The sequence below is a fragment of the Cebidichthys violaceus genome, unplaced genomic scaffold, assembly GCF_023349555.1.
Source record: "Cebidichthys violaceus isolate CVI_PGR_0920_01 unplaced genomic scaffold, fCebVio1.0.p SCAF_119, whole genome shotgun sequence".
Taxonomy (NCBI): domain Eukaryota; kingdom Metazoa; phylum Chordata; class Actinopteri; order Perciformes; family Stichaeidae; genus Cebidichthys; species Cebidichthys violaceus.
The window spans coordinates 192,882-215,726 of record NW_027176284.1 but is presented as its reverse complement, the minus strand read 5'-3'; the positions used below and the strand labels follow the sequence as shown (position 1 = coordinate 215,726).

The following is a 22,845-nucleotide window of genomic DNA, read 5'->3' as shown; positions in this document are numbered from 1 at the left end:
TTGATCTTCTCCAAGAACCAAGAGGAACATGTGCACCACGTCCAGTCCATGCTTCAACGCCTACTGGAGAACTCCCTGTTTGTGAAGGCGGAGAAATGCGAGTTTCATGTTCCCACGGTTTCATTCCTGGGATACATCGTTTTCCAGGGCAGCATCCAGATGGACCCCGCTAAGGTTGCTGCCGTCACTACCTGGCCTGTCCCTAACTCCCGCAAGCAACTTCAATGTTTCCTGGGGTTCGCCAATTTCTATCGGAGATTCATCAGGAATTACAGCGCGGTCGCTTCCCCACTCACTGCCCTCACCTCCTCCAAGATCTCTTTCCTGTGGACATACTGTGCAACAATTGCTTCTCTTAACTGAGCTGAGATCTCTAAGACTCTGTCATATGAGATACTCAGGCCATTCTCATAAAGCATGTCAATGAGCTTCCTCTTTCTGGTTTTTGCAAACAGACATGCCAACATAGATGACAAAAGATGTCACACAGTCCTTGGAATGCCTGTGCACTTCTGCTTCTTCTTTATACTTTGAAAAGCAGTTGAACTGCAGGAGCTGCGATATAGCAAGGTCTGAATTTGATGTTCCATGTTTGAGTTGGGACTTGATGTCTGTACCATGTTCTATCATGCATACAAACTGGAGAAGAGATGGTGGCACAGCTTTGTCCAGGTCTACATTTTGAAATGTGCTGCTGAAATTAGACTTGTGATGAAGCATGTCCTGTCTGATCATTGCTCTTTCTTGCTCTTTAGCCTTCATATAGTCTCGCTCTCTGTTATACAGAGCCACCAAACAAGCGGGGTGATACTTTAGTTCTTGTGCTATGACATCTCCACTGCTAAGTTTGGCAAGGATTTTCCCATCACTGAGTGTTCTTGCACATTCATTTATCTTTTCATTGACTTTCATTGTCATTGCTTCTCTTAACTCGCCTCCTTTGTGCTCACATAGAAAACACTCAAGCGTTTGTGTACATGTCTCTTGAACCTTCCGTGGAATCGTGCTTCTAGCACCATCGTCACTACTTGATGTTGGGGTGGATCTTTTCTTGGCTCTGTCTAACTTTGTGTTGTTGAACAACAGCCTGCGGCTTTCATGATATTGTGCTCTGTTTTGTCTCAAAGAGTTCTCTATGCCACAACTATTAAGTCTTGTAGGGTTGCAGTGCATTGAGTGAGTGAAACTGGGGAATATTCCTTGCCAAATTCACATAGCCACCATCTCCTCTTTTGGTAGGATTGGCCTGGGGGGACTTAAGGTCTTCCTTCCTGTCCTGCTGACATAGGCAACATTTGCTCCAGTTGGTGGTCCGTGACTTACAAGTAGAGATTGCATTCATAACAAGTCTGACATTCAGGGTCGAGGGTTGATCCTTTTACCAACCTGTAGTGTATAGTGGGCACTTTCCTGTATGGGATGCAACTAAGTTCATGCATTTGCCCTACACTTAGTCCGATCGTTCATCTGGTGTCATAAGTCCCGTGCGATCTGTACACCATCCAGATAACTATAACCCCTGTTATCCTTGGCTCGGCTGTTCCGCGCTGGCACATCCTGTCAATTCAGACCCATACACCCCATGTATCAGTGGTTACTGCTACAAATATCAACAACTTAGAAGTTTTTTTCTTTAAATCATCAAAGTTTTGCAAAATTTAGAATTTTTTTAGTCAGAAGGCTAAAAAAAGTAGCATATTTAGCTCCAGAATACTTAAAAACATAGGAATAGACACCAAGATCATTCAAATCAGGGAAATACAAACAGTTTTATGAAAAAAACTAATTTCGGGAGTCCCAATTGGCGGCCAGCTTGAAAAATAGCCGCCATCTTGGATTTTGAAATGGCCAATCGGGCAGATTTGACCAGATACCTCTGGAGAACAACTCCACCAAATTTCATGCTTGTATCATAATTTGCACGATTATTCTACTATCTGCCCGACTAATATCTCCCTGGACTTTGTCACTGGGCTACAACCATCTGAGGGCCACACTGCCATCCTGACTGTGGTCGACAGGTTTAGCAAGATGGCCCATTTTATTCCCCCGCCCCCTCGCATTGTTGTCACAGCTCTGCCCCTCTCTCCTGGCACTCTATCTCTCACTCACCTGTTCAGTGCACCTGTTAGTCACACCCACCTCATCAGCCCAATCACTCTCACCTGCTCTCTCTGCTGCACCTACTATTTAGACCCCAGTCTCACACACACTCACTGTCAGATCGTTCTCCGCTTCCATGCAAGACCTTCCAGCGTTTCCCTTTGGACTGATTTCCCGTTACCGACTCTGCCTGTCTTGGACTACCCCGCCTTGCCTCTGCCCCGATAATTCACTCAGCCTTCTGTCCCCGACCCCGAGATACCGACCCTGCCTGTTTGTGACTACCCTGCCTTGTCCCTGCCACGGTAATTCACTCAGTCTTCTGTCCCCGACCACGAGAGCCTGCCGCTGTATTCCTGTGAAGATTCAACCTGTTGTGTGTTCTGAAGAGAATAAAGCTTTGATTCAAATCATCCCTGGTGTTTGTCATACTGTGCCTGGGTTCTTACTTCTTACTTATTCTACTGAAAATTTAATAAACATGACAGATAGGTTTGCAGTTTTCAAGGTGTATATTTCAAATTGCATCTATTACACACATGAAAATAAAATTGTGAACACCGGCTGAATATCTATGATAAGAATCATTTTAACTGTATTTTAACTGCTACTGTGTAAAGGGAATACTGCTGTTAAAAAGAACCTGATTTGTTTAAAATGTTTGCAAACCAAATGTTATTGCACTTTTGTTCATATAGCAGTACTTTTCAAATAAAAGTGCACAATACTCTACTTTGAATTCATTATTGAACATTGCGCATAACAATGCGTTTAATCGCAGAAAATCATGCGATTAATTGCGATTAAAAATGTGAATCGTTGCCCAGCACTAATTTAAAACAAAAAAATGAAGACGAAAGTGGTGCCAAACCCTCCGAAAAGTCAAAATTTACAATCCTGACTTCATTAAGTATGACTTTGTGAACGGAGGTAACGAGGCAGAGCCGAGAGCCCAGTGTGTGGACTGTTGTGACTGTTGTTATTGTTCATTTGTCACAGATATGAAGAACAACTTCTGGTTCTGCCATGCAAAAATGAAGACTGCTGAAGCATATAATTTGCTGAAGCATATAATTCGCAGATTATAAAGCTATATTTTCATTTGCACTTTATTTCAATTCTATTTACACTTTATTTAATTTGAAACTTATTATTTTTAATGTATATATTTTATACCACATATTATCTATTTATCAAATTTCAATTTTTTTCTCAGTTTTTTTGAGAGTCCCTCCTTTTTTTCTGTAGTAAAACCTAATTATTAGTTATTTTTGTGTTAATAAGCCTGACTTGAGCCTTTACATTTGTTCTTGTATTACGGTGATTTTTTCCATGAATTGTTAGCCTGTTGGGCGTCTTGTTGTATTTGTATGCAGGTTTACATACACATGATAAATAAATGTGACGATCACATTGTATCATGTCATTTATTGACAAGGTTTTTGCTTGTTAAACTGTAAGTGAATTTGATTTTGTTATTGAATACAAATCAAACCAAGAGTGCGATCAATTATTTAAACCAATACAGTGTTAATATTTGAATGGGCCCCGGGCCACTTTGTACTTGAAAATTTGGGCCCCGAGTTCAAAAAGGTTAAGAACCCCTGCCCTAGAGAGCACTTCATCATATTTTCTCCACTGGTTGGGCATTCTAGAGGGCACTTTTACTGTGGTCAGCTTGGGGGCACCAAGGGGGTCAGTCTATTCTTGTGGGACTTTTGGTTTGACCTCAGCACATTGAATTTGTTTACACACAGTAAATCCCAGACTTTAATATTTATTTTAATTAATTCAACTTCTTTATGCTGATTGAATAGTGGGATGAAATTTGACCTTTTTTATTGATTTAATATAATATATATTTCTTATTATTTTTTATTTGTTTATTTTATTTCTGTTTTTATATATTTTGTATGTATTATTTTATTTTTCGCTTTGTCTTGTGTATGCTTGTATACTGATTAGTTATGTATTGTTTATGTTTCTTGACAATCTAATTAAGAAAGCATTTAAAAAGATGATTTAATTTCCCTTTTGTTATTGGATTGTATAACACTTAAATTCAAAGAATGTACTGTAGATTGCAAAAGCAATGAGTTGCTCTGGGTTTTATTGTCTAACTGGCAAAAAACATTTCAAAACATTCATTTTTCATCTTTTTTTTCCCTTTCATCTCTCTGCTCTAATTTTACCATTTTGCTAGGAATTCCTAGAGCTGCTCCCTTCAGTGCATCTTAATGAGATCTGAGTCAGCAGGGTGCTTTTTGCCGGAGCACAACGAGTAATATTTGTGTCACACAGCTGGCATCTCATTCCAGCTCCCAGGTTTGCATCGCAACAATAAGCTGTCAGCCTTCCATCAACATATGGGGAAGTACAAAAGGTGCTGTGTCACCAGAGTGTTTTCCTCTGCCTTTCATCAATAATGAAATAGCACAAGAGAAGCAGCAGCTGACCTTGATGTATTCCGGATGAACAGAGGGATAGTACAATGAGCAGGCTCTGTATCAAGTTGGAGAAGCTGAAGATGGTGTATCCTCTCTTTCACAACTCATAGATACAGGATAACAAGAATGATTAGATGGGACTGAGCAGATGTTAGGAACACTGTGACAGCGGATGTATGAAGTCCTAAAATTAGTGCAAGGTAGCCATCTACTGGATCTGGGGTGGAAGCTCACAGTATAAGGATCACAGGATTTACTGACAGTAAAACTGCTTTGATGTAACATCATGTTTTGATGTTCTATACCATGTATGTTCAGCAGTGGTCGAAGAAATACTCAGATTTTGCATTCAAAACTTTACTTCACTAAAAGTACAAAAGTTTTAACATCAAAATAGTTATTGAGCAGAATAGCCGTTTCAGAATGACATACATTTTTATAATTATTGATGCATTTATGTGTAGCATCACTTTAATGGTGTAGCACGTAAAGGTGTGGCTAATTATAGTTACTAGTAGTTTAACCAATTATAACACATCACACTATTTGTTGTTAATATTTTGTGTTAAAAATCTGATGCTGTCAAAATAAATGTAGTGAAGTAAGAAAGTTCAATATTTAGTAGAAGCACAAAGTAATGGAAAATGGAAAATTTAAAGTAAAGTACAAGTACCTCAAAATTGTACTTAAGTAGAGTACTTGAGTAAATGTTTTTTTATGTCACCATGTTCAGTGTTCTGGCCACCATTGAAACCTGTTTCCACTGGTGAGTGAAGTATGATTTCCAGTTAGTAATTAGATTATTAGAAAACACAATATATATAATGTATATACAGTATATATTAATAAGTAATTTAAAGGACAGTATCCCTCAACTTGCAATTTCTGAAATGTCTGTCACCCTAAAACTGTGGGAAAACTAATAAAAACATGAGGATGTATTGGTATAGCTTTCACAAGAAGAATAAACTTAGCACTTAACAAAAATAAACAGTAATACAACATTTCTGTATTTCTCTGGTATCTTTTGCATCATGAAACCGATCACATTAAACTTTTAACTGAGTCGTCCTGATCACCAAGTTCACCACCACATTGTGAGTCTGTCACTGCAGTTTTGATTCAACATGTATACAGAATTAAACTTGTGTCTATTAGCTTTGTTTGTTACCAGTAAAATATGAGAATTGTGTTAATGTAAAAACTATAAAGCAGGAATTCACCATGGATTTGAAAGCAGATTGCTCGTAATTGGTGCAAGAAAAACCAGCAGACATGCTTTGTTTTACATTGAACATAAGTTTAAATAAATATGGTTCACTTCAGCAAACCCTGTCTCCTACAGCCACCAAACAAAGACTCAGACAGTACATATGCTTACTTTATCTAGACATACACCAAGAAAGAGCACTATAATATGGCTTGAAATTAGAAGCTATAAGCTGAGTTTCCCAAACATTTTCACCACTGGGATATTCCACAGATTTACTATTTATCCATACTCCCCAGTCTTGCAGCCTGCTGGATGTTTACAAGCTGCATTTGCAGCAATGCACCAGATGGGATCATATATTAAGTGAGCATGAAGTTGCTTTTAAAAAAGAAAATATCAGTTCCATTATTTGCCATGCTGGACTCCATAAAACATCTAATAAATGTCTGTATTGTTATTAACGATCTGCTCTTTCAGTTTATTGCAGTTGTTTACTGTTCAGAATACTTACTCTGAGACAATGTACTGTAATATATAATACATCTCCACAGCAAACACAGCTGGTCGCACACAGAGATTATGTCCACAGTATAGTTATCAAGACTCACTTTATATGAGGTTCTGTGATAACTTTTCTAAAGAGGGAATGAAGGCAGAGAGACTTTAAATCATCATCTGTTTTTTCAGCTTCACAATCTGTGTAGTGCTTCAATTTTAGGTGGAAGGATTCAGTCCTTGTACTTGTCAAATCTACACCATTTTCTGACAGTGTCTCTGTTTACTATGAAGGCATACTTTGTTCAAGAATATATAATATGTGACCATTTCCACAGCAGACCTTTTCACTTGACACAATATAAAAAAAATATAAAGTTGTTTATTGTTCCACATCTCTGTGGATTACCTTGAGCTACTGGGTCATACTTTCTGGTCAGAGACATTGCTGTTGAGTTTTTCAAATGTATTTTTGGCGCTTTGAGCATCACATGCCGATTGCCATATCGTATATTATATTGGTGAGAAGGCAGACATCTCTAAGAATCAGAATCAGAATCAACTTTCGGCCGATGTCTCCAAAACCAGGCAACACACACCAAAACAATCTGATAAATAGCACTACAGTAAAAAAAATAGGAAAAAGGGGGAAAACGTGTATTTTTTTTATTCTGGGGTGAACTGTCCCTTTAAGGTCATGAGACCCAATGTTAAGGCCCTCATTGGCTGATGGCTGTTGCTATGACATCGCCGTAGCTTCTGTAGACGCTTCAGAGTGAAGCACTGTGGGATGCACTCAAGAGTTGTGTCGAAGACGTTTTGAGCAGAAAATATCGATTTAAAGTTCAAATGATTAAACCGCCATCAAGATGAAGGTTGGTAGCAGCAAATTAATTTACAATGCCAGCATTCTTTCTGGTTTAAAGGACTCAGTGTTGAGTTATGTCACATGGACGGGCTTCAGTCAGCTAGCTAGCGTTAATGTTAAGCTAACTACAGTACCTGCTAACGGGAGCGTTAATGAGGCAACTCCTGAAAACAAGCTCATGTCATGTTATCGTATTGCATTGGGCATAGTTAGCTATTTAGCTAAAGCAGCTATGTTGTTAGCTAAAGCGTTATTAAAGTCAACTAACTTAGCACGCACTTTTTCCAAATGGCAGAATAAGCTATTCAGTAACACCATACAGTGTATTCAGACAGCAGGAAAGTATGCTGTTCGGCTAGTAATGATCAGAATAACGTTTAATACAATACAGTGTATCGAAGTGGTGGCTTACATAATTCTATTATACTGTCCGTGTAACATTTTAAGCAGCTTAACGTATATTTGAGCGTTTTTAGTTAACTAAACTAAATTAACTTCATAAATGACCTAAAATTTCAAGTAAGACATGGTTTGAGGCCAAGTGAAGAAGCATGTTTGTCACTCTGTTTTCCATTTATTCCATTGAAAATAGATCTAAATACGTTTTACTGGACCCCTGTAGGATAAAATATAGTCCTGCAAGAGCAAATGCGTTATACAACTAACATATTTACATGGTTATACTTTTAAACAGAAACTGCACAAACTTGAGTTTTCTTCGCGCACTGAGGCTTATTACTGGGTATCAAACAAATTGAGAAAAAGGTTTGGGCACAAAAGCTTCGCCAGCCAGACCAACTGCATGTTAAAGGACCACTACAGCAATTTGGTATTATCATAAAGTTGGGTAAGAAGAGAGGCCGTGATACCCTGTGACTTTGAATCGCCACTATTAATTAAATTCCTCAAACTCTGGATCCTGAACTTCTCATAACTCAATTCAATATCATCTTCCTCCACATCTTTCCTGCAGGGTAAATGTCCTCATCTTTCAAACTCCATGCACCCAGTTTGAAATGCAGACTTTCGCTTCAAAATGTACAGTCTCCAAGCCCAAACCAAAATAAAGTGATGTCACTTGAGTTATTGTCATAGACTTGACACAGCTCCTGGAAAGCCACAGAAGATGATAAACTGCTGTCCCCTGCTGAGTAGCGCTCCTCATAACTATCAAATTCACTTTGACATAAAGTCATCTCTTAGTTAGGATGAGTGCAAACTGTTTGAAACGTATGTTATATAGGGAACTATGAATGCTACTTTAATTTCAACTATTTCTATGTATTTTTTTCCAAATAAAACTGACTTAAAAGTTCATCTTTGTGTCCACAGAGTGTTTTCATCCTCACTGACAAAGCCTGGGCAGGTTCTAGCCTACTGTATAAGTGGCAGAAAACCCTTGGTAATTACATCGCTGTTGCAGGGTGAGTAAAAACCAAAGAAAACTGTAATAATGTACTTCTCTTCATACAAGATTTACAACAGTGCAGTACCTAAAATGTGCATGATATTTCTAATCATACAGACAGGACAACTCAGTGAAAATATTTGATCGACATGGACACAAGTGGTCTGAACTCAACCTTCCAGGGTAAGTGTGAGAACGCCATTTTTGGCTCCAATTTTGTCTGTTCAAAAGTATTTTACAGAAAGTTCCCTTTTCACTTTGTCCTCTAACTCCCACTCCCCTTAGGCGCTGTGTTGGGATGGACTGGGATAAAGATGGGGACATCTTAGCAGTGATAGCTGCAAAATCCAGCTCCATCTACCTCTGGGATGCCAGCGTCAATAGAACATCCCAGATAGAAAGCGGCATGAGGTATGACGAGCATGCATCACATTTCCAAAGAGGGAGATGCTAACCTTGCCTTAAATCACTGGAAATCCGATGCCAGTTTTAGCGCATTCATAATTCCAGACCATAATGAGAGATGAAAATATTTGTAATCACTCCTAATACTCTGAGTTTGTTTCAACAGAGATCAGATGTCCTTCATCTTGTGGTCAAAGACGGGCCCGTTGTTAGCAGTTGGGACAGTCAAAGGAAATCTGTTGATATACAATCAGCAGACCTCACGCAAGATCCCTGTACTGGGTAATATACTGTACACACAGCACCACTGCATAGACTGTTGTTCATGGTTTTGTGAGTTTGTAGTCACTTCTGCTATATTGATTGTCTGAACCTCTATCACACCACGCAGGTAAACACACCAAGAAGATCACTTGTGGGTGCTGGAGTGTTCAGAATCTACTGGCTCTGGGAAGTGATGACAACACGCTGAGCATCAGCAATCATGAGGGGGACACCATTAGACAGGTAGCCACACATACGCATTAGTGCATCAACACATGCAGCACAGCATTAACATCAGATTAAGACCATTTCACTGTTGGTGTCATCCAGGCATATTTAAATAAGTACAACACCCACATATGCTCATGTTTCAAGTTTACTCATATTATGAGCAACCAATAGTGAATACTGAAAGTAGTCATGCAGTGGTCATGCTGTGTGTGATAGAGAAGTAAAAGGTAACAAATTTAAGATGACATATTTTTGAAAAATGACAGAACAGCATTATATCACTTAATGGAGGAAGAGGAATAATAGAGACAAAAAGAGATGTTGTCCATCGTTCTGTTCTTTTTCCAGACAACACTTCGCGGGGAGCCTGCTGAGATTAACTTTTCAGTGATGAAGACCGATGAAAGGTCCGGGCAAGGAGAGAACACTGTAAGTTTGTATTCTTTTTAGTGTCTTGAGTTGTGAAATGTCATATGTTTACTGTTGTCGTACAGGGCCAAAATATTCACCATCGTCTAAGTACTTTCATTGTGAAGAACTGTCCAAATTGTACGCAGATTTAAAGTTGGTATGAATGATGACGATGTTTGAACTTCATGGCATGTGTTTACCGTCCTGCATGTATTAACCCTTCAGGTGAGTTTGTCTGTGGACAAGAAGATCCTAATGCTCTTCAATATCAACGACCCTGAAAACCGGATAGAGTTGACCTTCCAGCGCCACTACGGGCACATTGTGTCCTATCGCTGGTACTGCACATGATCACACAATGAGGAGACTCTAGTACTGAATCAGGGCAGTGAGGTATTTGTCTTAAGGTTTGTTTTCTTCCTCTGCATGTCTCTTCAAGGTACGGGGATGGGTATATACTGATCGGCTTCTCCCATGGGTACTTTGTGGTTATTTCCACTCACATCAGGGAGATTGGGCAGGAGCTCTATCAGGCTCACAACCATAGAGATAGCCTCAACAGTGTGGCCATCTCACCAGCAATAAACAAGGCAGCCTCCTGTGGGGACAACAGGTACAAACAGACTTTGAAATGAAACGGCACAGCCAATCCTATTTTTTTTTGCAAAAGTAAAAAAACTAGAGCCGTGTTTCTTGTTGCAGCATAAAGATCCACGAGTTGTCCGAGCTCAAAGATATCAGCAATGTTGTTCAGCTGGATGATGAGACTAAAGGTGAGACAGTTCCTCGGTTTTATCCTACTATCAAACGCACCACCCACTTCTCTTCATCCGCCTCTCCCTCTTCTCCTCCAGGTCTGGACCAGCTGAACTGGACGGACGACGGCCAGCTGTTGGCTGTCTCCACACAAAAAGGAACGCTGCATGTCTTCTTGACCAAGCTGCCCATCCTGGGCGGCAGCTTTGGTACCCGGCTGGCCTACCTCACCTCTCTGCTGGAGGTCACTGTGTCCAACCAGGTGGAGGGGGTGAGGCTAAATACACGCCCACACTGAAGTACTCACACTAGATTTCCTTAGAGAGGGATTGAATGAATACAGCAACACAACAATAAATAATTTGTAGAGAGCATACCTCCACCAAGGCTGCACAGTTCACTAAATGTATTTCTGTTTCAGGATTAGAGACAATTTTATGCAGCAATTGAGGAGTGGTTTTTACAAGAATATTCAAGGCCATAAAATCAGTGTGGCAGAAATGGGAAGCTGTGTATCTTATAATCTAGTGAATATAAAATATGTATTTCTACTGAGAGTTCACTGGACATAAGCAAAAATGTTAAGTGCTTCAGGGGCACAGCGGGAGAAAGGGTTAAAACTACATCAAGGTCATTTTTTACATTGAAGTCAAGTCAGTGCCGTTAATATAAAAAATATATAGTAATATAGACATATATGTGCCTAACATTATGTAATAATTTAAGGATACATTAGTGATATAATATAAACTAGAATGTATATTGTATATTCAACTATCAATGCACACTTAAAGAACTAGTAAATGTGGAAGCAACCACTTCCTCTTAACGTCAATAACACAATTCAATAACAGAACGGTCAGGTACTGTATTTTAGTTTTGTGTATTTTGTCTCTATGACTTTTACGATTCTCTGCCATTTTAAAATGTATTAATAGGTGTACATCTGAAATATATGTTGGCTGTGTATTTTTTAAGACGACTGCAGGTGTGTGCTTGGGGACAACGAAGTATATCTTATCTTATTATACACAGCCACCAACATACACTATGTGAAGCGTATGTGTAGGTCTACGGCCATGGCGACTCCCTCTGGATTAATTCCTCTCCGTCCTCACCCTCTGCCTCCTCTCCATCAAGTAAACACAAGCTTGCGTGTCTGTATTTCCTGCAGCGGAGACAAGTCTAAGAATTGGTACAAGATTGTACTGTCGGCTACAAATACACATCCGTGTACTGATCCTTAGCAGTTTTATTCCAGACTGCGGTAGAAATCTCTGCTTCACTTGAGCTTCAGAATGCAAAAATGGGAAAATGTTGCGTCACTACCTCACTATTTGATCAATAAAAGAGCTAAGCAACTGAAAAGCTATTTGAGTCAGAAAACAGCAATGGTACCACCAGGCTACCGAGAAATGTAGTGAAGCTAGTAACGCCGCTGGTTGTTGCGCCGCTCCTGCCCAACACTGCAAACAGAGCAAAAAACATCTCTTGACCAAAAGTAAGACATGTAAGATCATTATCAAAGTTCCATAAATGTTCATGCTTCATGATATAATATTCATTATATATTCAGTTTGTGTTTGGACAAAAAATAAGTGATACTGTATGAAAGACTGAGCCAACAGTGTTACACAGCTGGGGGTAAACCACACTCAATTCCTCTTTGATGCACCGTGTCTTCCAGGAGAGTCCCGTGGCCATACAAGTGGAAGTAGAGCCTACTTTCATTGCAATGGGACCGTTCCACGTGGCTGTGGGAATGAACAACAGAGCCTGGTTCTACGCCCTGGTGGACCGAGAACCTGGTGTGTGTGTGTGTGTGTGTGTGTGTGTGTGTGTGTGTGTGTGTGTGTGTGTGTGTGTGTGTGTGTGTGTGATGTGTTAACCATGACTCATGTTGTCCATTAACATTTGTTTAATCATGTAAAGTATCGCTCTGTGTGTCATTCAGGTTTTCATAAGCTGAAAGACATTGAGTATTTGGGGACGATAGCCAGCATGTGCCTTAACTCAGACTACGCAGCAGCGCTGTTTGAGGGAAAAGTGCAGCTGCACATGGTGAGCTGGTGCTTTGTTTCTCTTTTTTTACTGACCAGTTGTTAGATTATTCTATTATAGCGGGCTTCATTGTTCACTGTTGTTTTTAAGCGTCAGCATACTGAAGATCTGTGTGTATATGTGTAGATCGAAGGCAAAGACCAGGATGAGAAGAAGCAGATGAAGTTGTTTCCAGACGATGAGAGGAAAGGTCGGATCCTTTGCCACGCACTCACTGCTGACTTCCTCTACTTCGGCACTGATGTAAGGCTCAGCACGTCCTCGCCTCAGTCAGTCTACGACATTTATTGTTTTTAGCAGGACAAAGCAGGAGGACACTGTTTAGCTTATTAATGAAGCTGCTCCACAAGTAATGAATGGAAGCCTTACTCAATGTGTTCTCGTTTCATTATCTTCCCCTCCCTTTATCCCTACCTCTCTTTCTAACGGACGTTATCATCTTCTTTCTGTTTCTCAGTCAGGTAATGTGGTGTGCGTCTTGGTGGAGGACTGGGAAACTGTGAGCAGCTACAGCCACTCGGTCGCAGTGAGGAAAGTGTTCCCAGACCTTAATGGCACGCGGCTGGTTTTCATTGACGACAAGAACGGCGGCTTCCTGCTCTCCCCTACGAATGTCAGTACATGTGGTTACTTGACACATCTGTGCAGGCATACAGATCAACATACATTGCACACACACACACACACACACACACACACACACACGGTGTACTCCGAGGTTCTTTGCACTCTGTTGAAACTAGGTTATCACATATCCAGTGATGAAATATCATGGTAAGACAAGATGCATTAACATTTAATGGAGGTAAGATAAAGTAATACTGATAATAAAGTATAACAAAATTATAATGATGAATAATGAAGTTTATTTATATGGCATGTAACTCTAAGGAAATAATAGTATGATTTAAATTAACAGATTGTGTGTGTGTGTGTGTGTGTGTGTGTGTGTGTGTGTGTGTGTGTGTCCTATCCAGGCAACAGACTCCTGCTTTGAGCTCCCCAACTTCTCCCCCACCATCACAGGGGTGCTGTGGGACAACTGGCATGCTGACCGAGGAGTGTTTGTGACTTATGATGATGACAAGGTCTATACCTACGCCCTGCACAAAACCACCATATATGGTAGGGCGATGCCACTCCATTGCACGCTCACATCTCACAATGAGTGCAACAGCATACATTTGAATAAGTAAATCAACAAAATAATATCATCTAACGCAACATAGTGCCAAAAATATCTGGGTTATAGCACCCTTAAAATACTCCTGTTATCGTTATCCTGTGATGTAAATGTTGGCAAGAGATAGCAGGGCCATTATTTCAAACTTTACTTTCTTCTACTTCTCTTTCATTCACACTGCCTAGGCCCCCGGGTGGTGTTGGTGGGGAGCACGGCGCTCCTCTTTTCCCAGAAGCCTTTGCTCTTGCACAACGGGGAGCTGACATGTCAGACGGCGAGTGGCAAGACCAGTGAAGTGGCTCTGAGCACACACTCCTTCCTCAAGAACGCTACCGGCACACCGACGGGGCCACAGCCAGAGCTCGGCAAGCAGCTCGCCCAGGCGCTGATGCTCAAGAGGTCAGCCATGTTTGATATACTGATGATGTGTGCTTCTGATGGACAAAAAGATATATTCATGTTACCTTTTATATGTCTGTCAACTGGTGGAATAGACGTCCGCACACATGGACACTTCCAGCACCTTATTTAAGATATAGAAAATATGCAAACACATTGTCATAAATTGGTTTCTTCTGGACATATTTAGCAAGATTCAGTGAAACAGGACTATCAATGCTTTTTTAAAAACACTTTACAGGAGTAGTCAGTGAGTTGGCTTTCCCTTTATTCAAAAGCACATTTTTAAGAGGTAAATAATGTGTGTGTGTGTGTGTGTGTGTGTGTGTGTGTGTGTGTGTGTGTGTGTGTGTATTCCTGTCCAGGTTCCATGAAGCATGTGGTCTGTGTAAGTCTGCAGGCAGTAACACAGACTGGGCAGAGGTGGGCAAAGCCTGTCTGGTCCACATGGAGGTCGAACTGGCCATCCAGGTCTACCGCATGAGTAGCAATGTGGGCATGGTCCTGTCACTGCAGGGCATCCAGGTACCAGTCACACACAATCCATGGCTCATGTGTCACACCCTCTTGATAACTATCGTTTCAGTGTGACTATTCTCTTACACTTGCCTCCCCCCTTCTCTCTCTGTTTCTGCCTTTTCCGGTCCAGGGTATAGAGGACATGAATTTACGGGCAGGACATTTGGCCATGTTTCTAGGTGACTACAACCTGGCCCAGGACCTGTATCTGTCCTCAGGCTGCCCAATCGCTGCGCTGGAGGTATAGCACACAAATACATGTTCAACAGTTTGTTTATAAATAAATACAACATCCAAATAATTGTTTTGATGAAAATGAAGATATTTTTCAATACAATTTGTGGATTTCTACATTTATTTAAAACAAAAAATATTTCTGTCTGCGTCAGAAATATATATTTGGCAATTTGTTTACATTTATATATAATGATAACTTCTTTTGTGTCCACTGAAAAATATTTTTCTGGAGAGAGTCATTTATATATAAATCACAAAATACATTTGTGTATCCTTTCTTTTTGCATTCAATAATGCATATAAATGGACTGACTCCATATAAAAAAAGTCATAGTATATAGGATGTAATAAAGAATTCATAAGAAAATAAAAAAGAGTACAGTGCGCATACTACGCAATATAAAAGCCATAAAAAGTCAAAGTATAGTATGTCATGCTATTATATAGTAAAAAATAAATTATATAGTAGGTCTAGTACGTCTTGCGTTATACCAGTATTGAAGATAACTGATATTTAAAAATGAATATCGATATGTTAATAATACACATGGTAATATTGTGTAAATAATCCAGCCACTCTTTAATCATTTTATATGTACAGTTATGGTTACACACTCCCTCTCCACCTCCCGTAATCTCACACAATAACCAAAGATAAAGATGAATTTGACTGATAGCATTATTTCTGGGTTTTTGTTCAAGTTTGCTATAGATATCTCGATAATATCGTTATTGTGAATTCTTTTGGCCATGATAATCTTGAAGGTGAAAGCTGATATTGGGACAGAACGTCTGTATTAGTTGTTGTCATTAATGAATGAATTAATCTGCAGAGCTTGCTGTGTGTGTGTGTGTGTGTGTGTGTGTGTGTGTGTGTGTGTGTGTGTGTGTGTGTGTGTGTGTGTGTGTGTGTTTTAGATGAGGAGAGACCTGTTGCAATGGGACAGCGCTCTTATGTTAGCAAAGAGGTTAGCAGACGACCAAATTCCCTTTATATCTAAAGAATACGCTGTACATCTGGAGTTTATGTAAGTACCCGTCTACACACTCTCACACACACACACACACACACACACACACACACTGTCAGACACCATTCAGTAGAGCTGATTCATCTACAGTGTATCTTTAACCTCTCTCACTCTCTCTTTGTAGTGGCGACTATGTGAATGCTCTAGCGCACTATGAAAAAGGCATGACCCACAATGATAAAGTAAGTGCATTATATTTGATCTCAACTTCCCACAGTGATAACAGAATAAGACGTTTGAAACTGTGAGCATGACCATTTATTTGTTTCTATGGATACTTGAGATTTTCTCTATTCCTACCACAGCTGTCAAAATGTGAACTTACAACACTTATGATTTATCACTTCTTTTGAAGCATAAAAACCTATTGTTGTGATTTATAACCAATAATTCAGTCCACGTCTGATACAAAGTCTCCTCTACTGCTGTCTGCTCCACTCTGTTTGTACTTACAAAGAACAGTGAGCAGACAGGAAGGTTCTGTATGTCAGGCCTAGATCCTTTCAGATTCTCTTTTTCATGGTTTGTGGTTGCACTCCAGTAGTGCTGCTCATAATGAAATTATTCTGATTGTACTTACTTTTGAAGTCTCCTCTTTCCACTGCCCTCACCTTCCTCCATTTCCCCGTCGCCGTGCAGTTCCAGGAGCACAACGAGGCGTGTAAAGCCGGCGTAGCCAGGATGTCCATCAGGATGGGTGACATCAGGAGAGGAGCCGCTCAGGCAATTCAGCACCCAAGCAGAGTCCTCAAGAAGGAATGTGGAGCCATCCTGGAGAGCATGAAGGTAGAGAGTCCACTCTCTCTCTCCTTGTAAACTCTATGTTTTGGTAAATCCCCCTATCATAGGTGTGCGGTGGACTACAGTCATCTGTTTGTGTTTTTAATAGTGTGTGTTTCTCCAGCAGTATTGCATGTATCTGAGCATCAGATAGTGTTTTTGAGTGTCTTTTTGTTCACGTTGTCTTCTGTGGTTTTTCTTCCCTCTTTTACAGCAATTCTCTGAAGCCGCTCAGCTCTATGAAAAAGGACAGTATTATGACAAAGCTGCATCCGTCTACATTCGTTGCAAGAACTGGTGAGACAAACGCCAACACAGACAGATCTGTATGTCATCTCTCCTCCTGTAAACTGTTCCACTTTATGTCACTCCGTACTTAGGGCGAAGGTGGGAGAGCTGCTCCCACATGTCTCCTCTCCTAAGATCCACCTGCAGTACGCCAAAGCCAAGGAGGCGGACGGCAAGTAAGTTGTTAGTGTGAACGTCCGTGACTTTGGAGAAAATTATGCCATTAAATAAGAAGCCAATGTAATGTGTGCTGCATGCACCAGGTATAAAGACGCTGCACAGGCCTATGAGAGTGCGAAAGACTGGGACAACATGATACGCGTGCTGCTGGACCACCTGAACAGCCCAGAGGAGGCGGTACGCATCGTCAGGGAGACACAGAGCATCGACGGCGCAAAGATGGTGGCCAGGTAGGACAAACAAGAACACAGGTGTACACAAACAACCACAGTCAAATAGTATCACACTTACCTAACAATTCATTCATGAAAATACAGATTACACTATCCCCAGCTGAAGTCTTCATATTGCTTGTTTTTGTCCAACCAAATGTCCAAAAACACAGCAGCCTCAAACATATTCCATTTACAATGATATATTTTTATTTAAACCTTTATTTAACCAAGAGAGTCCCATTGAGATTAAAAATCTCTTTTTCAAGGGAGACCTGGCCAAGACAGGCAGCAACATAAGAAACACATAGTTACAGACAGAAAACACAGAACAAGACAAGTTAAAAGAAACTAAATGTTAAGAGACAGTGACATGACCGAGTTAATTTAAAAAACATTTACATTTTTGGGAACCTGCCTGTATTTTTTTCATTTTAGATTTAAAAGCAGTAAGTGGTATCAGTTCTTTGAGTTTTAAATCATTCTGCAACATATTCCATGATGAGGGTGCAGAGTACACAGAGACAAGATGCAAATACAATGTGAAGACCTGGAGCAGATGTTGGCATTCTTGATTGATAGATGACTTAAACGCCAAATCATTGTCTGACTCAGCTATTTGTTTCATCTCCAATTCTTTCCCTCTGCTCTTTTTTCCCCATATGTGTAATTGACCTGATATGTTTGTTCGTGCCTCAGGTTCTTCCTGGGGTTGAACGACTACGGCTCAGCAATCCACTTCCTGGTGCTGTCTCAGTGCAACGACGAAGCTTTCCAACTGGCACAGCAGCACGGGCAAATGGAGGTCTATGCGGACATCATTGGTCAGTCTGTGTGAATGATTATAGCGACTATGTAGACAATTTAACAGTTTGAAACAAGCACTCTGAATGGGTCCAAATGTATGACCCGTTGCAATATTTGCTAATGATTCTCTCGCACTGCAGTGCAAGTGAAACGGTCTGTGTGTGGGACTGTGTGTTTGACTGTGTGTCTTCATCAGGTCCTGAGGCGACGCAGGAGGACTACCAGAGCATTGCTCTCTACTTTGAGGGAGAAAAGAAGCACCTGCAGGCTGGAAAGTTCTTTCAGAAGTGTGGGCAGTACAGCAGAGTAAGAATGCTGCTTTATGTCTTACTTATATAACTCATCAATTGTACTGATAATTCATCAGTACAAACAGCTGTTACCCTGGCCATTGACTCACTCTGGCCCATCCACCAGGTTCGAACCAATCAGTCAGTGTCGTCTGTCTTTGTTGCTCAGGCCCTGAACCACTTCCTGAAGTGTCCCAACACTGACGACAACCTGGCTGTTGAGATGGCTATAGAGACGGTGAGAGCAGAGCATCACACTGACTATCCCAGTGCATGTTCAAAATGATGTGAGCACTAAGGCGAGTGTTTTGGATGCATGTGTGTTTCAGGTGGGTCAGGCAAGGGACAGTTCTCTGACCAATCAGCTGATAGATTACTTGATGGGAGAGAGCGACGGTATGCCCAAGGTAATCACTCCACCTCCTCCCTTGGCTGACTCTCAATGGATGATACTTTGTTGTGATATATCAAGTATCACAACATTGTTTTATAATTTTCTCCGGTGGAGATGAGAAGTTAGAATCTGATCGTAGAAAACGTTTTGGAAGGTTGTTATTTTATTCCAGCATCACTTTTCATTTCCTTTGAGTTTGCTTGTTTCAGACACTAAACTGCAGCTCACACTCTCATTCTTGCAGAATACATGCTCAGGTTTTAGAAACACCCTTCCCCGATTGTGTTGTCAGCTGTGACCTTACATTAAATCAGACATACATTACACACAGAATGCAAAGCAAACTGGATGACAGCTGCAGCCCTATTTCACCCCGTGAGTGTCTGTGATTCTGACCCTGAGTGACACTGTTCATCAAACTTGTGATGGATAGCTTAATCGTTATTTCCTCTTCCCAGGATGCCAAGTACCTGTTCCGTCTGTATATGGCTCTGCAGCTGTACAGGGAGGCTGCTCGCACCGCCATCATCATCGCCAGAGAGGAGCAGTGTGCAGGTCCAAACGTATTCACGAAAAAACACTGTGTGCCAATGACATAGTACCGTAATCGTACACGTATGTTAATCGTATGTTGTGTTTCCTGCTTCTGTTTTTCCTACAGGAAACTACCGTAACGCCCATGACGTGCTGTTCAGCATGTACACAGAGCTGCAGGCACAGAAGATTAAAATCCCAGCCGAGATGGCCACCAATCTAATGATCCTCCACTCCTACCTACTGGTCAAGGTTAGTACTCTCCTGCGATGTGCTCACTCCCCTTGTTTACTTGTCGTCATGGTGAATCACTTTGTTCATAGACTGTCCAGAACTTTTGAATAAAGTGTTTTTTTGGGAGGTAAATTTTGTCTGAAAATATTTTTAGCTAAAACTTGACTGTTACTTGATAAAGTTCTCAATATTAACATGACGTGTGTGTGTCGTGTTTCTGACTTTGTAAATGATATGTTGTAGGTCCATGTGAAGAGGGGAGACCACCTTAAAGGGGCGCGCATGCTCATTCGTGTCAGCAACAACATCAGCAAGTTTCCAGCCCGTGAGTCCACAGAGAACCTGCTGTTCAGCACATGTATCAATCAATTCAGTTCTATTCAGAAGTGTCATCGTGTGTTTGTGTAGATGTTGTTCCTATTCTGACGTCGGCGGTCATTGAATGTCACCGCGCCGGGCTGAAGAATTCCGCCTTCAGCTTTGCTGCCATGCTGATGAGACCAGAGTACCGAAACGAGATCGACCCAAAGTACAGAAAGAAGATCGAGGCTATGGTTCGGTGAGGGTCGACGATATTCACACCTCCCGTTTTTATTTCCTGCTGCTCGCTGCTGACCTCCCTCTTTCTTTCTTCATACATATACATGGTTGGCTGAGCTACGTCTACAGCTGGATTGTAATGTAATGTAATGTAATGGATTGACGTCATAAGTGAATTATTGTTATGTCATAGTTCTTTTATCTTTACCACTAATGCGAAAAGAAGATTTTACAGGTAATGCGAAACTGAAGTTCACAAGCACAAGTTTTCCCAAAAACTACTTTTTATTTTATTTAAATTTTATTTTTTTACTGGGAAAGTGTCTGTTCAGTGTTCGTACATTATAAGATTGAAGTGTTTGAAATGTTTTTTTATGTTGAAAATAGATTACAAAGTTGCCAGTGGGTAGAATTCTCCTTAGTCCCCAGCAGGAGGGCCGTGTCCGTCTTTGACACAAGTACTACTGGAGTACTAGTGTAGATTGTCAGTGTGCAGTAGTAATAAGAGACAGTGTGCAGTAACATCTGTTAATATGAAAGTAACAAGAATTTGAACTTTTTTCTTTACTGACAGATATAGATTCTGTTTGCCTTTTAAGTTGATAAGATACTAATAAAAAGTGTTTTGTTAGGAAAAGAGAGAAATAGCATTGGTGCCTTTGCTAGGGATACATATCATGGCCAGAATGCACCAAATTGCCGCATTTAAAAGAAATTTTCCAGTGGGCATGTCCCTGGATCCTCCTGTCACTTCGTGCCTTTGGACGCTTGTCACCGAACAATCTGGACACAAGTGAAAAAAGTAAATTTTTTCCCCCATGTGTGTGTGTTTCTCCTCATTTGTCTAACTCTTGCCTCTTTCATCCTCTCTCTCTCTGCTCTGCTCTACATATGTGGCCACGTCACAGACGTCCAGACACATCGGAGCTGGAGGAAGAAACTACTCCGTGTCCCTTCTGTGGCTTTCAGCTGCCACAGAACGAACTGCTGTGCATCTCTTGCAAGAACAACCTACCCTACTGCATTTCCACGGTACAAACACTTTATCACTTCACACACACGCTGGACAAAATAGTTTCCCCTGTACTTGTATTTTTAGTGTTTGACCGCTGTACCTTTGCTTGTTCTCTCAGGGTCGTCACATGCTGAAAGAAGACTGGTGTGTGTGTCCTCATTGTGAATTCCCAGCGCTCTACTCCCAGTTCATTCTGTAAGTGATCTTTTTCCATTTGTTTTTTTAAGTCGTCCATATACAGCTATATGGAAGCCTCAACCTTCCATATGGTTTCTCTTAATTCAGAAAGCTTTTTTTTTCATCATATTAGTCAGTAACAGTTTGCTGGTTTACAGTACTGACACCGTTTTTATTTCTCAATTCAAACAAGGAATATAAGAAAGAAGGAAGGGTCATTACGTCATTGTGACATCATCGTTATAAAGGTCCAGATTTATAGACAAAATCACAAAATATGATCAAGAGAGCTGGCTTACGTTAGCCCTCCTGATAACAGTTTGATGGTTGGTTAGTTATTGATAACAGATGCTCCATTACAATCAAATAAACATAAAATACTTCTGGCTTAGTGTGAGTTCAGTAATATCCCATACCTCTTTTATTGATTCCTTGACTTCAAAGTAATAGTTTGATATTTGGGAAATATGCTTATTGGCTTTCTTGCCTAGAGTTAGATGAGAAGATTGAAGAAAAGGAATTCACTGCGTGTATTTAAGCACTGGTGAGGTACTTTTCTCATTCATTGTTACATTAACAAATGTACACTGAACTGTTGGTGTGTCCAGGTTGCTGGAAACGGAGACGGTGTGTCCGATGTGCTCTGAGACTGTGAGTGTCAAACAGATAAAGAAGATTCCTGATTGTTCCAAATACCTGCAGACTGATGAAGTGGATCAATGAAGAAAAAACAACAAATCACATGTATATAGATGTCATGTCTTTTTCTATTTGTTTAAATATGTCAAATATATATTTTGAATGTCTTATATGCAGCTTTTAGTTTTGTATGATGGGTTTAGTGAAGTAATTGAATTTCAAAGATGCTCGATATGCATATTCAACAGACAATAAATCAAAACAGAGAACACTTTAGGTGAATTGTTGTCTTTTATTTTTTTTAGCTTGTTTTTTTAAGTTTTTCTATAACCTTTTATGAAATACTGTACTTAGATTTTTTTATTGACATAACCATACTTTGACCTTTTTGATTAAATGCTGTTTAATGGTTTTCTTAATGACTAAATATACACTGACTTTTTTATAGCATACTATAATGGAATTTTTTTTGTCATATAAATACTGTGAACATTTTTAATGATAGTATAGCATGTCATAAAAAAGGCATAGTGTAGTTTGTATTAAAAAAGACATAGTATACCATTACAAAAAAAGAAGTATGTTGTGTCATAAAAGTCATGGTATAGTATGTCAAACTACACAAAAAAAAATAGAATAGTATGTGGAAAAAAGTCAAAATATGTTATGTAAAAAAAAAAGTCATTAAAAACTCAGTTTTGATATTAAATCTTTAACTCCCATA

General features: G+C 40.2%; 1 protein-coding gene across 1 annotated transcript; it reads left to right on the top strand.

Annotated features, from left to right (window-relative positions):
- Nucleotides 1-7,048: 7,048 nt before the first annotated feature.
- On the top strand, nt 7,049-22,801 carry wdr19 (WD repeat domain 19). Its single transcript, XM_068705461.1, has 36 exons — nt 7,049-7,133; nt 8,459-8,550; nt 8,652-8,717; nt 8,820-8,945; nt 9,106-9,221; nt 9,331-9,446; nt 9,783-9,863; nt 10,071-10,183; nt 10,285-10,458; nt 10,548-10,618; nt 10,700-10,872; nt 12,289-12,409; nt 12,556-12,662; nt 12,789-12,905; nt 13,120-13,275; nt 13,640-13,787; nt 14,031-14,244; nt 14,610-14,769; nt 14,894-15,004; nt 15,919-16,028; nt 16,156-16,213; nt 16,671-16,817; nt 17,026-17,108; nt 17,192-17,275; nt 17,363-17,509; nt 18,191-18,315; nt 18,495-18,604; nt 18,758-18,826; nt 18,918-18,995; nt 19,441-19,537; nt 19,644-19,768; nt 19,994-20,075; nt 20,159-20,309; nt 21,199-21,322; nt 21,424-21,500; nt 22,091-22,801. The coding sequence occupies exons 1-36, from the start codon at nt 7,128-7,130 to the stop codon at nt 22,203-22,205; spliced, it is 4,050 nt and encodes a 1,349-aa protein (XP_068561562.1). The 5' UTR covers nt 7,049-7,127; the 3' UTR covers nt 22,206-22,801.
- Nucleotides 22,802-22,845: the final 44 nt, after the last annotated feature.

Coding starts and splice junctions, on each gene's coding strand:
- wdr19 (XM_068705461.1), top strand. Junction 8,718..8,819: donor TCTGAACTCAACCTTCCAGG/GTAAGTGTGAGA, acceptor CACTCCCCTTAG/GCGCTGTGTTGGGATGGACT. Junction 18,316..18,494: donor GGTCTATGCGGACATCATTG/GTCAGTCTGTGT, acceptor TGTCTTCATCAG/GTCCTGAGGCGACGCAGGAG.